The 16,630-nt window shown below is 43.3% G+C and overlaps 1 protein-coding gene across 3 annotated transcripts in view; it reads right to left on the reverse strand.

Moving 5' to 3' along the window:
• Positions 1-16,491, reverse strand: part of LOC121933413 (indoleamine 2,3-dioxygenase 2-like) — a 17,931-nt gene extending 1,440 nt beyond the window's left edge. Inside the window, exons 1-8 of one of the 3 annotated variants that reach the window (XM_042473099.1) lie at positions 16,253-16,491; positions 12,476-12,571; positions 10,136-10,255; positions 9,374-9,492; positions 7,882-7,896; positions 7,011-7,110; positions 5,109-5,226; positions 4,659-4,710 (exon numbers count right to left, since the gene is read on the reverse strand). In XM_042473099.1, coding sequence (XP_042329033.1) covers positions 4,659-4,710; positions 5,109-5,226; positions 7,011-7,110; positions 7,882-7,896; positions 9,374-9,492; positions 10,136-10,255; positions 12,476-12,571; positions 16,253-16,351 — 719 coding nt within the window. In that variant the 5' untranslated portion in view covers positions 16,352-16,491. The remainder of the gene's footprint in view (positions 1-4,658; positions 4,711-5,108; positions 5,227-7,010; positions 7,111-7,881; positions 7,897-9,373; positions 9,493-10,135; positions 10,256-12,475; positions 12,572-16,252) is intronic. The other 2 variants (XM_042473101.1, XM_042473100.1) reach the window with 2 other exon arrangements.
• Positions 16,492-16,630: the final 139 nt, after the last annotated feature.

Here is a 16,630-nt window from a genome sequence, read left to right on the forward strand (position 1 = left end):
TAGAACTGCTTGATTCCTTCATTTCCTATCCCCATTTCCATTTTAATCCAACAGCAGTATTGCTTTAGTTTTTATTTTTAACATGGAAGGCAATGTAATAACTCACTAGGCATGTGTGCATTCATTCCACCATCAGCTTTAGTTAACACATTTGCACGTTTACAGGGTATTCTGGTACTCTGCTTTCTATTATTATTGTGGTTAGTGTTATTAAATTGTCTGATCCCAACTACATCTCAGTTGCTGGACTGTCCCTGTCACATCAGGACAGTTGGAAGGCATGTTTTGTCCCACCACCCTCTTGGTCAGGGATGAGAATCATGCAACTTGCTAGATGTTGTTGAGCTGCAATGTACATCAGTGCTGCCCAACCCACCTTAATTCAGAATAATGGAAGTCTTACATACCCTCCAACATTTCACAGGTGAAAACTAGGTAACATGTGGATCCACCACACCGCACTGGCTCACATCAACACATGGACGGCTATAATTCCCCCCACTATTGTTTTATTGTTGTTTTGGAAGTGTCTCTCACTTTTACCTCGAAAAGAGAGCTTCAAACATTACTCTTCAGGTAGATGTGTATCATAACATGTTGAGGAGCCATCCATAACTGAGCCGCACTTGGATGGTGTGTCACCCCACCACTTGCTCCATCACGAATGGCTTCAGTATGTTATCAGCCAGAGGTGTCACTAGGGGAGTGTGAGGAGTGTGGACCACAATGGGTGACACCACAGACAGAGGGTGTATACCCAGTGAGACTGATGCAGCCGCTGGGCAGGTGAGGAAGGGGGTCAGCTCTAGATTTTTGTGGGGTTTTCAGGCTATTCTAGGCCATATTCTAGAAGAGTTTATTCCTGACGTTTCGCCAGCATCTGTGGCTGGCATCTTCAGAGAATGCACTCAGCATTCTCTCAAGATGCCAGCCACAGATGCTGACGAAACATCAGTCCCACTGGGTATACAGGCAGGATAGGGCAGCCCACAACCACTCACAGCCCTTTCCTGGCACCCGAGCCAGGTGCCACTGACCACAGTGATGCCACTGTTCTCAGAGTTATTCATTTGGGAAAGGAACTGCCCCAGCAGTACTCAAAGAGCAGCGTATTTAAACTGCACCTGCTGCACAAGGCTGTGTCCGGCTACTCTGTTAGTAGCAGGAGTTAGCAGCCTTGACCTTCTAATCAGCAACGGCTCACCTTCAAAACAGCCTGTGTTTGGCTGAAGCAAACTGTGAACATCTCATTGGTGCCATGCTGGCAGCGACTGCAAAGTCTCGATGCCTAACTGCCGGGTGACGCATTGCAGGAGAAATGCTTTAGATAGAAACTAGGGTCCGCTCATTCTAGGACTCATGCTGTGTGTTGGCTCATTAGCCATCCTTTGCCACCTGCCCCTGCCAGATGTTGGCGAGACTCTGGAGATCAGCTGGGTCTATTTTTAGGCTGTTATTTTATGAAACCGATCACACAACAGCAACACACGAGCCAACCTCCATCCCACCCATTCCCTATTAGTGGCATAGGAAACCTCCCTGCTTTTAAGGATTTAAACCATACCACACAGAACTATCAAGAGAGCCAGCTAAGCCAGAGCCAAAGAAAGTTACTTTTTTGGGACTACAACCCCCAGCCATCAAAAGCAGAAAATTCTAGAAGACAGAGCACAGATGCTCCTAGCATCACACAGAACCATTTGGGATGCGGAAGGGTTCTGCATAAAACACACATGTGTGTCTAGGTAGATTAATAGTTTCTCCGAGACTAGATCAGGGGTATAGCTATGGGGCAGGCAAAATGAGGGCATTGCCCCACAAGTCAAAATCTGGCCCCTTCCCCTGAAAATTTCTTTCATTCCCCAAATTCCTAGCAGTGCAGTAACTCAAAACTTCAGCTGAACTTTAAATTAGGTATCCAAAGAAAGAGCCAGCATGGTGTAGTGCTTTGAGCATGGAACAATGACTCTGAAGACCCGGATTCAAATCCTAGTCGGCCACAGAAACTCACTGGAAGCCTTATGACATGAGAAAAGAAATCCGAAATGGAGCAGGAGAGCAGTGCCTTTCTCCATGCTTCACCGCATGATTTCACAGAACTTCCATTCTTCTTCCCAAGGAGAACAGATGATGGTAAAAGGATTTTTTTCAGTGCTACAAAAGACATGCTTTTATGACCTCAGAAAGAGAATGGAGGTGATCCAACATCATGCAGAGAAGCTTCTGTTCTCCTGCTCCATTTTGGATTTCTTTTCTCATGCAATAAAGCTCTGAGTGACCTTTGGCAAGTCACACACTCTCAGCCCCAGAAAACACAGTGATAGGCTCCCCTTATGGTCACCGTAAGTCAGAAACACCTTGAAGGTGCACCATAACACCAACAACAAATCCAAATCAAAGGTGAGCATTTAGTTTAGGCACAGAAAAGGAATGAACAAAGTAAGCAGGGAAATGCAAGCACAGCAACCAGAAGAGTTTTAGGTGTGAATGATTTTTCAGAGTCTCACTCTCTGCAAAGCTAGAAATTTGGGGATTGAAGGAAAATTTCACTAAGGGGAAGCATCCTTATTTTATTCTTATTTTGAGTTTATCTAAGACTTGTAGTCCCAAAAGTTATGTTTCCAAGCTTATCAGTATACAATATACAATTGTGTGAGAAGGAGAGATGAGGAAGAAGAAGAGGCGGCGGGAGCAGAAAAGAGCATCTGGAGTTCACTTCTGCCTGTTTTGTTTGGCACAGGCATCTCTGGCACGATTTAAGAGAGAAACTTTTTTAATCGAAATCTATTTTTAGCCCCGCAGAGACGTTTATTTATAGAAAGCTTTCAGTGTCAAGAAGTCACTAAAAATAGATTGGCTCAAACAATTCCCTGCCCAGGCTGATGATCTTCCAAACCAGTTTTATTGCAGAACTGGAGGCAGGAAGGAGGAGGAGGAGGAGGAGGAGGAGAAGAACACTGTGTCCTTTTGACTTCTATCAAAACCTTTGCAAGATAGCCGATGTGCTGATAGCAAGATAAAAGAAAGCAGTCCCATCTGGTGGTCAAGACCTTGCCAAGAGTCCTTCAATAAACACCTTGCAAACCGAAGGAGGGTCAAACTAGACATTAAGGGGGGGGGTTGTTTTCCCTATGATTGACCTGTTTGCTCTACTGCAAGGGGACATCCTCAGAGATATCCGTCCCAGCAGACAGACTTGCAAATGAAACCCATGTTTACCTTGCAACGATCAGTCACTAAACAGGGCACACCAAGTGCAAGACAGGGAAGTGAAGAAAACAGACAAAATGCACGTTTCTTCGCTTTAGGGAGCAGCTCTGCAAACAAAAAACCCATGAACACGCCTGCGCATATTCTTAGCAGTGTCCTAAGACTCTGAAAACTATAATTTGCATGGTGCCTGGCGAATACTATAGCTATGGTAAGGTCAGGATTCTGGACTCATTCTCTTCCCTGACAAATCAGGACATATAATGATATATAATGTAGATAAATGTTGTGTCCCCAGTGTGGCTGTGTAGATCACACAAGGGTTAGCAGATGCGGACTACGGCCCTCTGACATCTCACCTCCAACATGTGCCCATCCTTGATCTATGCTGTTTCCCTCCTTTTCTCTTTATACTGCTAAAATTCTGGTGTCAGGAGCCCTACCTTTTGGGAATTTTGGGACCTCACTGAGTCCTAAAGAATGTCATGTAACCTACTTTCATGTACAATTAAAAGAGGAAGCCTAGAAACAAAGCCCTTGCTGCAGTCATCCAAGGAGTCTCCGCCAGTCCCCAAAGTGAAGCCCTTGCATTGGAGGCATGCTTCGAGTCCTGCTTTTAATACATCCAGGTTTTAATGAGGGTTTAATGAGGGAGCCTGATTAAGTGAAAGCAATAGAATTAGCTGATGTGGCCCCAGGAAACTGAGCATTAAGGAGGAGGTCTCACACTGGCCTTCTCTCATGTTCTTTGTACCAAAAACATTAAAAAGGTCTATAAAAGCAATCTGCTGAAATTGCAGCCGCCTCCTTGGATCTCTCACCGGGCCATTCCAATAATTCATTATCTCCTTTACCCATGGGCTATGTCTGGGAGCAAACAGTCTTCCCATGATATTTGTGCATGTCCAGCAAATTAGAAACTAAGAACAAGATTCTGCAGGGACAAAAAGGATATCTTTTCTGTTCACAGATAGTGCAGGAGCAGGAAGGAAAGAAGAAAGGAAGAGAAGAGTTTGACTTGTCTTCCATTTGATTCCGTAAAGCAAGGGTGGACAAAATGCAGACCATGGGCCACATGTGGCTCAAGAGTGTTTTTGCAGCTCCCAGGGAACCTGGGTTTCCCCCCTAAATATGCCCTCAATGGCCTCTAATGAACATTTTCATGGGGGCATTTTCACCCAGGAAAGAGGGTTGTTACAACTTCATTGGAAGAAGTCAGTCAAACCTATGCACCCAACACTAGTTTACTCCCTTCAATAGCAGCTATTTGTAATTTTTTTAATGTGCAATTTAGTTGCTTATACAGAGTGCATGGCACATCTCCTTTGTCCCTAAGATATTGTGTTTGCTTTTGCGAAGACATGTCGTGTGCACGCACTTTCCTCTCCCCGCGGTGCTCAGCTCCATCTTCCCATCAAGAAAACCCAAGGGACAGATGTTCTACTTACCCAGAAAAAAAGATCCGTGTCACACCATAAAAGACGGCAGGCTCCACATAATCTAGGAAGCGTTGGGGATGGGGAGGAGGACACAAGAAGAGAGCGGAAAAACAAGTCTAGCAATATAAGTAAAAGTCACATTCTAGAATTCACAAAATTGAGGAAACCCACAACGGTGATGCTTAGCAAGAGATATCCATGCCCTCCAGGATTTCATGCTTGAAAACTGGGGTATCTGTGTCCAAGCGACTACAGAGTGTGATCCAGATGGCAAATGTTATAAATGAGGAAGAAGAGACATGCTAGGAGATGCTGCAGCAGTTTGCTTTTGCCTGAGCCTACTGGGAAGGTCAATGTTAATTCTGCACTTCCGCCCCTTTCTCTGTCTTTTCTGCCCTCATTGCAGTAAGAATGTCTACACCATCTTTTGTGGATCAAAACAGGAAACATTACAATTACCATGCATTTTCTTCAAGGTACTGATCATGTCTTGGAGAGTATTTGTCATTTCCTGCAACGCTTCTTCCAGCATCCTATTATCAGACTGAAGGATACCATTGACAGCCTGGGCAACTGCCTGCAGAAGAGAAGAGAGAGTTGCATGCTGGGCATCTGTGGGTTAAAAGACCCATAACATCTCTATACCTGGACTCCCAAACCTGAGGCGGGCAGAAGGGTGAAGTAAAAAGAAAACGTTCCAGATCCCACTGTTTGCAAATGCTCCCATTTCAAAAGGTGTGCTCCAAGAGTTTTGACACAGCATGCTGCTCCAGTAAACACACTGCGTTTACATTAAGCAATTCAGTTGAAATATTCTCCTTTGGCCTCATCCAACACTCTTTGCTGCTTTCATTTTTAGCCATTATTACCAAAGGTTAGCATCAAGATCTACCCTACAGTGAGGCCAGAAGTAGATGTGGAACCGGTGTGACGTAGTGGTTTGAGCATTGGACTGTGACTCCGGAGAACAGCCATGGAAAGCCACTAGGAGACCTTGGCCAAGTCGCTCTCTCTAATTTTAATCATTTTTAAATAAAATGTCCAACTTTCATGGTATTAAGAAGAACCAAAATGGAATTAAGAAGAACCAAAAAATGATCAACACATATAATCAGCATCTGGTCTTAGCAGAGGAAAGCAAAGGCAAATCCACTCTGGTCATATCTTGCCAAGAAAACCCATGTCACTTTAGGGCCAGCGTAAGTCAGAAATGACTTAAAGGCACCCAGTAATAAAGGAATCATGTGGCACTCCAGAAGCTGTTGGACTGCAGCTCCCAGCATCCTGAGCCAGCATAGCTAACCATGATGAACACTGGGAGTTAGAGTCCAACATCTAGAGACTTAAGTAAGTCCAAGCCCTGAGACTTAAGTAACTCTGAATACTACCAGTTGCTGTGAAGCAAGAACAAGAGAAAGTTGTCCCCTTTGGCATAAATATTAAAGGGGAGAAATAAATTTCATTTTATTCCCTTTCATGATTCCCCTTTGCACTCTTTGTACTCTGTTTAGTGTCTAGTAAACCGTACCCTATTTATCTTCTAGTAAGTTGCTCATTGTTGCAAGATCAAAAGGTCCCACTCCAATATCTCAGCACTATTATGAGAAGGAGGATGCCTTAGATTAGATGGGGGTGAGTAGGGAGGCTGGTGAGTTACACAAAATCTCCCTAGAGTTTGTAGTCTTTTGTATGATGTTGACATGAATAAAGAGGAGGAGGTTAAATTATAAATCTAGAGGAGATCAAAGTGGAAGATACAGATATTACCTCGGGTCACGACTTGTTTTGAAACGCAGAGGGGAAATGAGAATGTTCTATTGTTTAAAATTGCTGATGCATGACTTTCAGTTTTATTATTTCTGCTTAAAGATTTTTTCAAAGATAAATATATTGCATTGTGAGATTGTAGTTGGAGGAAGAAGCCTCCAGACCCTCATCGCACACCCTTTTGTGGGGAACTTCGAGTTTCCTCATCTCTATTCCAATAGCTGTGGAGAGCATCTGAAATTAGGACTTGGATTTTAAAATTATTCTTCAAAGTAGCAGTCAACATTGCAAAGGTGACCGCCAGGAAATTGTGGGTCAGGACCACCCCAGGCCCAGAGATTTCAGGGCCAAAACCTAAGACCAAGGGATGACACCTTGTGATGTTACAAAGGTCAGCCCCTAGAGATGTGGTTAAGCATGATACACTACTAAGCAATGTACGCATAAACCACAGGCACATAGAGTATGTCATTCAAATTCAAAACATCAAGACTAACAAATGAGTCTTATCAAGTCTGTCCCACTGGAACACTTGGAGGATGCTATAAGGGACCTGAAGCAAGAGAGGTTAAATGATATGGAGATATGCCATACCTTGATTCCAGGTGCAGCAGCTTTTTCAACCAGGAAAGTAACAAGAATGAAGCCCCTGGTGGTCTCTCCTCCAGGCAAAGAGATGATGGGCTCCAGATTCCTGTGACAGACAGCAAAACGGAAAACCCAGAAGATGCACTAAATGTATTATTATTATTATTATTATTATTATTATTATTATTATTATTATTTAAGAGCTAAGCAGAAAGGCATTCAAGAAAGACAGATTCCGGAATTAGTAATATAACACTTAAGCATAGATGTATATGATGTCTTCAGCCATCCCACAATTGTCTCCACATATTTTGAAGGACTCAGCCAACAGCATAGCCTCCAGCTGCCATGAATGCTTAAATCTATGGATAAAGAATCTATGGATATGGTGGGCAAACTATGGGGCATATGCCCTTGTGCTTTTCACCCTAACCAAAACCTGCCCTTTGTGTCTGCCAAATGCCAACATCCTAGCACTGGACTTACTCTCTCCTTGCCAAAATGGCTTGAGTTCATCTTTCAGCAATGAGGACTAGAGGATTAGAGCAATGCCTTCATTTTTACCTCCACAGCTGTGCCAGTCTAGATGCATCCGGGTCTGATCCAACAACCCTTTCCTTATCAATGTTCTTATGAATATGTTGCCTACCCACAGCTTGTTGATGGTTAAGTCTGCATTCTTTAGAAACCTGCCCTGCAATTTTGTGCAAACACAGCCAGGAAGAATAACAACATCGAAGAATTCAAATATATACCCCAGTCCCTCCAAGACCTGCCAAATTGCAGCTGCCTCACCTCAAACATCCTGAAGAAATGACCTTAGATACCTAAACAAAGTTTGAACTGCAAAGGCAAACAGGATCTCTCAAATACTTACTCAATTTCCAGAGGCCTTTCGGAGATTGGAGTGTCAGCAGCAAACAAGCAGAGAAGAAAAAGAAAGAGGGAGATCAAGTCAGTTGAGGAACAAAGTTCTCTCCGCATGATATCCCCTGGGATTTTCCCTAAAAATCATGACGTTTCCCTCTTTTTGCTCCATCTAGTTTGCAGCGGTTTGACAAAATCTTGGCGGCACACGGTGCCTCCTCTCTCCAAGCAAAGGTTCAGAAATGAAAAGGATGGTGCCTCCTCTCTCCAAGCAAAGGTTCATACATGGAAAAGGTTGGGGGGGTTGGTACTAAAATGCCCAGAATCCCCAAACTAGCACAACCACTGGCTACAGTATAAAAATTCTTCCCTTTCCCCAGTGAAACTTTCCTTCGGTCCTAAAGTACTGCAGTAACTTAAAATTACAGTAATGTACAAATACAGTTTAGGCATCCAAAGAAAAGGGACAGGCAAAGTGAGCAAGGGAATGGGAACTCAGCATATACAAGAGTTCCAGGTGAAAACAATTTTCTGTGTCTACTCTTTGCAATTCTAACAGTTTAGAAATGAAATTTCATTTGGGAGAAAACAGTACTTATTTGGGAAACAATGCCCTCCTTTTGCATTACTCCTGTAGCCTACACTTGTGGGCTAGACTATTTAAAATGCCATATCCTCATACCTTCCAACATTTTGCACATGTAGCCAAGCAACTTCAGAGAGTGGTCAAGATGGAAAAGCTTTTAAATGAGAAATGTTCCACTTTTTCAGCATCCTTTACAAAATGTCCCAGTTGCAAACTGAGTTCAAAGTGCAAAAGAGGAAGCAGAATCTTGCCCTTCCCAGTAGACTCAGGCAAAAGCCAACTTCTGCAGCCTCTCCTAGCTTGTATTTTCATCCTCAGTAATAACTTTTGCCATCTTGACCACACATGTCCTGTGAAACATTGGAGGGTATGGGGTCACTAGTGTCAACACAAAGACACACAGCAACAACAATGTTCAATGGGATCTGTGTCAGCGTACATAGAATTGCTTTCAAATGTTTTTAAAGGGTTTCAGAACTCCACAGAACACCATGCGCAGCCTTTGCGTCTGTTCCAGCGCATCCATTAATGCTGGGAACTTAGACAAAGGCAACTCTAAAGGACAAGCCTTGGAAGGAGACTTCTGACACTTCTCTTTATCTGGGTTATTCTCACAACTACAATCTGAAACCGCATTTACTTGGAACTAAGTCTCAGTTGGACTTATATCAAAGTAAAAATGTTCAGGATTGGACAGTAAGACCTTTGGGGAATCCAAAAGGCTGGCATGCTCACTATCAAGAGGAGTCTAGAAACCAACAGCTCCCCTTATATAAGAGTTGTTTAAAAATGCATTAACTCCATCATTAGAAATAGGAGCATCTTCTTTAGACAGGTTAACATTTCCTGTTGGATGAAGCCACTTTTTATCTGACCTCTGCCCAATAGAAATATGTGTCATTTGTCTTATATTTACCCATAAGGATTCTTTTTCTTCCAGTTTACTAAAACAAGATCCGTATGAACCAAGATCGGAGGCAGTTCTAACATTCGAGAGACCTCCCCAAAAGGAATGGCAAGGTTTCGTGGCAAGATCTGGAAAACACAAATGAAGATGTAAACATATTTGCCTTTGGACTCTTCCAGGTAGAGAAAATGAGTCAGAAGGTTGTGCTTTTTGGTGCAGCAATTCCTGCAGGAGAGTTTAAAATATGCAAAAGACATATCTGTTTCTAGCGATCCTCACGACCAGCTGCAACATTTATAAAACAATAGAGCAATAGTGCTAAAAAGACATCAATGAAAACTTTTATACTGTTAACTCTATTGCTCTGTTTAAAAAATTAAAATCCAGGGAGGAGAAAATTTGCCCATCAGAGCAAAGGACCACCTCAACAACACCTTTGAAAAACACCTTTGGAAGAGCCCTAGGCTGCATCCAGACTGCCAAAATAATCCAGTTTGATGTCTCTTTAACTGCCATGGCTCCATGCAATGGAATCCTGGGGTTTGTAGTTGTTGTGGCACCAGAGCTTTCTGAAAGAGAAGGCAAAATGTCTCACTGAACTGCAAATCCCAGAATTTCGTTGCATGGAGCCATGGCAGTTAAAGTGATATCAGCATCAAAAGTGACAACAGCTAGCCAGAAAGCCCAGAAAAACCCAAGGAGCTATATTGAGAGAAGTCATGCTTCTTTAAAACAATTTGGAAGAATTGTCCTAATCCCCCAACATCTTACCTTGGCGATCCCTTTTTCACCTTCTTGCCAGACGTAGCCCATTGTGATGAAGCTAAGGACCAAATGGGCCAGAAAGAGTTCCCGGTGGCCTTGGAGATACTGGCTGCTGAGCAAAGGCATCTGGCAAAATAGGAAGGCAAGGATGAGAAACGCTGCTACTATTGCCGTTTCCCCAAGGGTCAGAGATTCCTTAGTGGTGGCCCTTTTGTTGGAAAACCCACAATCCAGGGAAAGGTTGAGTCTCCCTTATCAGGAATTCCGAAATTTGAAATATTCCAAAATCCAAAACCTATTTTCCATGGGTGGCTGAGACAGTGCTGCCTTGCTTTCTGATGCTTCAGTGTACACAAACATTGTTTCATGCTCAACATAATTTCAAAATGTTGTATAAAATTACCTTCAGACTATGTGCATAAGGTATATATGACATATAAATGAATTTTGTGTTTAGAGTTGGGTCCCATCTCCAAGATACATAGATATATGCATATACAGGTATTCCAAAATCCTCCCCCCCCCCCCCCAAGTATCCAAAATATGAAACTCTTCTGGTCCCAAACATTTCGGATAAGGGAGGCTCAACCTGTACTAGGGAAGCATACCTTCCAACATTTCAGAAAGGAGAACCAGGCCAATATAGGGACTCAGTTTTGCACTTTGGACACAGTTTGCAGCAATGGACGTAAGCCAAGAATAAAGAGGAAAAACGGGAGGAAGTGAAGGAGGTGAGATGCTGGTACATTTTAAAAACAGGTGGGTCAAAATGGGACACTGGAGGATTAATTGGGACTGTCCCTACCAAATTGGGGCAGAAGGTATGGCATAGCTCCCATGGCAAAGACATTTGTATGATCCCAAGAATATTGCAAATGATCTTAGCTTGAATATCTGGGGGAGTGATGCTGTTGCATCTTGTAAAGGTGAAGGTGCATGAGACATAAAGGTAGGGCCTAAACCAGTGATGGTGAACCTTTTCAAGGCCAAGTGCCCAAACTGCAACCCAAAACCCACTTATTTATTGCAAAGTGCCATGTCTCTCTGGCTTTCTAGTAATAAACTCTGGCAATCTCTGTGCTGGGACAATGGCACATGTGCCCACAGAGAGGGCTTTGACTGCCACCTCTGGCACATGTGCCACAGGTTCACCATCACTGGCTTACGACAAACCTACCATGGGGTTTCTTGGCAAGATTTGTTCAGAGGGGTTTTGACATTGCCTTCCCCTGAGGTTGAGTTCATGTGATTTGCCCAAAGGTCTCCTGAACCTTTTATACTATTGTGGAAGAAGGAATTCAGTCAAGGAGGTTATGGGCATGAATCTAGAGGGCTTAAGCAGAGCAGTGGAGGATAGGGGGTCTTGGAGATATCTCATCCATAGGGTCACCATGAGTCCCGGACAACCTGAAGGCCTTTATCAACAGCAAAACATCTTATTAAAAGTATGGGAGCCCAGTCCTCTTCTTCTTGTGGGCTTCTTAGCTGGTGAAGCGCTCCCTCTTTGGAAAATATGGAGCGTGCATTTCTTTTGATTTTCCAGGAGGAGATTTTATGTGTGCCTCTTTGAGAACCCCTCGGGAAGAAAGCAATCACAGCGTGGTAAGCTTGTAGATTTGATTGAGGTGCTGTGATTTTGAAAGATCCTGATGCAGCAATCCCAAATGGCCATGTGCTGGGGTTTAAATAATCCTGAACACATCCTTTTGCAACAGCAGGAGCTTCAGTGAGATTGGATGGGACACTACTGACCCCCGCAGGAATTCACTCCACATTGCAAAGAAGGCAAAAACAAGCACAAGTGCCCAGATTTCAATGGATTCCAATGGCTGGTATCCTGTATCAGCTACTTTTGTTCTTGTTAAATGCCTTGAGTAAAATGGACCCTTGGTATCTGTTGGGGTTTGGTTCCAGGACATTCCCACTATGGATATCAAAATCTGTGCCTGTTCAAGTCCTGTTATATACCATGGCATAGAAAAATGGTGTCCCTTATATAAAGTGGCAAAATCAATGTTTGCTTTTTGAATGTGTGTGTGTATTTGTATATATATATATACACACAAGCTGTGGCCTCCCCTGAGATCACATCCCCAGTGACAACTAGTACCTTCCAAACAGTAGACTGAGGAATCCATTTTGGTCTTGAATCTGAAATTTAAAGGAGTTATCCAAGATGTTGAACCCTTGGATGGGTTCAGACTAAAACCTGAAGGGGCTTTACTGGGATAGAAGCCTCAAGATCACTCTTTAGCTATTATTTCTGCCACAAGATCACTCTTTAGCGATGGTTTCTCTGTTCCCTCTTCACAGTTTCTAAACTCAGACAAAGTGGACCTCTCATACCTTGTCCACACGTGAGCGGAGCTGGTGGTTCTCAATCAGGTTTGGCAGCTGATGAGCAATCTCCATCCATGGGTTATAGAAAGGAGGAAGGTCTTTCTAGGCCAAAAGACAATGAGACATTACTTTTCACTTGACTTCTACTTCACCATGGATTAAGGATGGTACCATGAGGATAAGCTAGCATGGCGTAGTGGTTTGAGTGCTGGACTGAGACTCTGGAGGCCAGGGTCCGGTTCCCAGCTTGGCCATGCAACACACTGGGTGACCATGGGCAAGTCATGTGTTCTCAGCCTCAGGGGAAGGCAATGGCAAACCTCCTCTGAACAAGACAACCCCATGATAGCTTTGCCTTAGAGTTGCCATAAGTAAGAAATGATTTGAAGGCACACAACAACAACAAAGCCCTCCATTTTGACACTGGGCAGCTGAGCACATGTATGAGTTGCCAAGCATGTCTGCTGCAGCAGTGACTCACTGTGCTCTTAGTATATAGTAAGGTGCCAAGCAATGGTCACATAGCTGGTCACTTTGCTCTGAACTCAAAGCAGGTGACTGGGGGCTGTATATATTCGACTATAGCTCGACCTCAAGTATAAGTTGAGGGCAAGTTTTGGGGGCTGAAATTATGGATTTTGGTACGACCCATAGATAAGTCGAGGGTAAAACTCAGGGGCACAGAGCAAAGGATCTAAAGGATGAAGCAAAGCAAAACAACGTCAAAGAACTTACAAAATTCCAGCAGACATAGCTCTTTGTGCTCATTCTTACAGCTGGATGGATGAAAGAGGAGAGGGAATTGATGCTTCCAGGATAGATTATACTCTGGCCTTTTACCAGGGGATAGATCTTTCTTTTACATAAGAGTTAAGATACAGTACTTACATTTACCTATGGATAAGTCGACTCAGGTTTTTGGGGTCAATTTTTTGACCTAAATTTCTAGACTTATACATGAGTATATACAGTTACACATAAAATACTGATGATAACAAACCTCTGGAACTTCAGGAAAGGACTGACGGAGAAGAAGAAGAAGAAGCCAGGTGCCAGAAGCCAAGTGAGAAAAGAGACACAGCAATATCAGAGTGTGGTCAAGATGACAAAAGCTTTATGAATGAGGAAAAACAGACAAGCTAGGAGAGGCTGCAACGGTTTACTTTTGCAAGATCCCACCTGCCTCCTCTCATCTCCGTCCGGTTGAGTTCACTCAATGCAAACTACTTTTCCACTTTGGACCCAGTTTGCAGCAACTGAAGTAAGCAGAGGATAGAGGAGGAAAGTGGAAGGAGGAGAGAGAAACTGGATGACAATCTGGACTGTCTCTGCCAAATTGGGACAGTTGCAGAGAATCGTGGATACTCTTTTCCAGGGCTCCTTAACCAGTGAAGGGCCTGGAGCAATTGCTCCCATTGACCCACGAATAATCCAGCCTTGCTTGCACTCCATATCTTCAATGTGGGATCTTAGTTCTCATGTTCAGGAGAATATGTTGGCGGATTACCCTTCCCGTTAATCAGTGGCAGCCTTGGATGCCGTCACTCTTTGCCACCGGAGGCATCAAAAATGTTTGTGAAAAGTGGGACATGTTTCCTTTTCATTTCCCCCTTATTCCTTCCCTCTCTCTCTCTCTCTATTTGCATTTGAAAGCCTGACAGAACCTCAGGAGCAATTCTTTAGTCATGCAGCTTCTCAGCTGTTTTAGGGATTAATGGAGTTTGATTTACCAAGGGCCTTTGCAGGGTTGCAAGCGCAGAGAGAGAACATGGCCATTTTAATTATCTACTGACAACTGATGTGAAACAAATCACTTGTTATGTAACCATTTTGACTAAGAGAATCCAAAGATTCAGAAGGGAGTTTGGATTCTCTTTCTTCCCCCCCCCCCCCTTTTTCTTTTTTTTTTCCCCCCCCCCCCCGTCACCAGCATTACTTATTGTATTGCTGTCTCTCACAGTTGTTGTTTTAAATTTAATTTCCCCTGACACTGCCTAACATCACAATCCTTTTTTGCTCATCCACAGTTTGATAAGACGTCTTTGTCTCTGGCTGTTGTCACTCTTGGAGTTGCTGACAGTCCTGGTCAAAAATGGACTTTATTCCAATGAAGACGAATGATCCTTTTCTTTAAAAAATAAATAAATTGAAACTTGGCACTGCTTGCTTACCTGTGTGTGTGTGTGTGTGTGTGTGTGTATCTGTTAATGCTTTCATTTCGAATTGCCAGGTCTCTGGGCACTTGCTGAAATATCAGAGAACTACTAGGCTTCTCTGGGTCTTCAGGAGGGAACACAAAAATCATGTCAGAGAGTCCAGAAAATGTGATTTTTGTGTGTGAGGGGGCAATAAAGTCTGGGCACCCATTTTCATTTGGCTCATGAGCAAAGTTTTTTAATAACATCCAAAATCCACAAAACAGCTATAAATTTATTGTCCGACCAAAATGTACAAAATCCACAAGCTTTGAAAGCTCCACTGGCTTCTTCATCATGTATTTTGTACATTTTGGTTGGACAATAAAGGTATCACTGCTTTGTGCGTGTTGGATGTCATTGTACATTTGCTGTAGGGCCAACATGGCTACCCCTGGATATGTTTATTGCAAAGATCTTACTAAGTTTTGGCTTGGTTTGTTTTAGCTCTCTGCATTGGCAGAGAAAAAACCCAAAAGCCAGGGATGGGAGAAGGGGAAGGATTGTCAAGACAGCTCCAGGCCCTAAGAGTTCAGGGCCAAAGCATGAGACCTGGGGATGACTTCTTGTGGTGTCACAAGCGGCAGCCCCTTGGCATGTCTGTAAATGGGATATATTAAGCATAAAACACAATTGTTACCAAAGATCAATGGCATCTCTAGGGAATGCAAGGGGTTCAGACCGCACCAGGTGACATTATCAGAGGGGTGTCTCAAGACAAATTTCTCAATCATGGAAGCAAATTTCCCCATCTTAGCTTTTGAAAGCAGAAGAAATTTCAAGTGAACCCTTTGTCTGATGTTTCCAGAGAAATCAGTGCTCAATAGACTTCATTAACAGTTCAACCCATTATAAGAGATTGATTTGCACTATATGCATCTCCTTCCTTGTTGCATTTAGCTTACGCCGCATGTGGACAATACTGCATTTTAAACTGATTTGGGTTTTTTTTGTTTTTGGAAACTTCAGAACATGTTTTCTGGTTAAAATGCATTAATTGAAGGAACTTTTTTGTCAATATCTAGGTAAACTTTGTTTTAAAGTCTCTTTAATAGGGACCAGTGCCTAAATGCTTGCATCTCACTACACCCCTATGTGGACCTTGTTATGTTTTTGGACTGCAACTCCCATCAGCTCTAGTCAACAAAGCCAGTGAGGAAGAATAGGAGGTACAGTCCAATGCTGTCTGGAGGGCCTCATACTACCCAGCTAGCCCTGGTCTAGTTTGACACTAAGAAACCACAGGGAACCTCTCCATATCTGGAGCTGGGAGGAATATGGGTCCATAGACTTGCATTTCCCGACACCTTTTTCTCCGCAAACCAAGCTGACGATGCTGGAATGCTTAAGTCTCTCTCTCTGTCATTTCCTTTTAAGTTCTCAAAGCCTGGTGAATCTTTTTAGCTGCAATTACACATTAACGATTACATTTGGTAAATGACATGCAAATCCCTCCTTCTTAAAAAATCTTTGATCATCTCTTCTTCTCCCCACCTCAGTGCTCCATGTCACCACCAAGACTCACATACACACACAGAACACATGCGCACTTTCTGCCACGAGCAGCTTGTACAGCCACCTTCCTTACCAAAGGATTTGGGAGAAGGAAGCCATAGTCTTCGGAGATGTGAAATTGCTTCAACGTGAATGGCGGCTGTCCTTTGGCATGTGTGTTATCCATTTCCATTTTTGCAGCTAAAAAGACTTCAACAGATCTGAGACCTGGGCTCTGGAATTCAAGGGAATTTCTATTGCATTGAGGAGAAGCTCCAGAGCTTGCGCTGGGAGCTGAGCAAGGACCAACAGGCAGTTATTTCTATGGCCAGATTATGCAAAACCTTCCCTCTGCAATTCTCAGTACTAGACCTTTGGCCTCGGTGCCAAATCCTTGCTGACCAATGGCCGGTGGAAGTGAGTAAACAGCGACAAAAGGTGCTGATAAGGACAAATCTAATGTTCTTGCCAA

This window comes from Sceloporus undulatus, chromosome 6, assembly GCF_019175285.1.
Source record: "Sceloporus undulatus isolate JIND9_A2432 ecotype Alabama chromosome 6, SceUnd_v1.1, whole genome shotgun sequence".
Lineage (NCBI taxonomy): Eukaryota > Metazoa > Chordata > Lepidosauria > Squamata > Phrynosomatidae > Sceloporus > Sceloporus undulatus.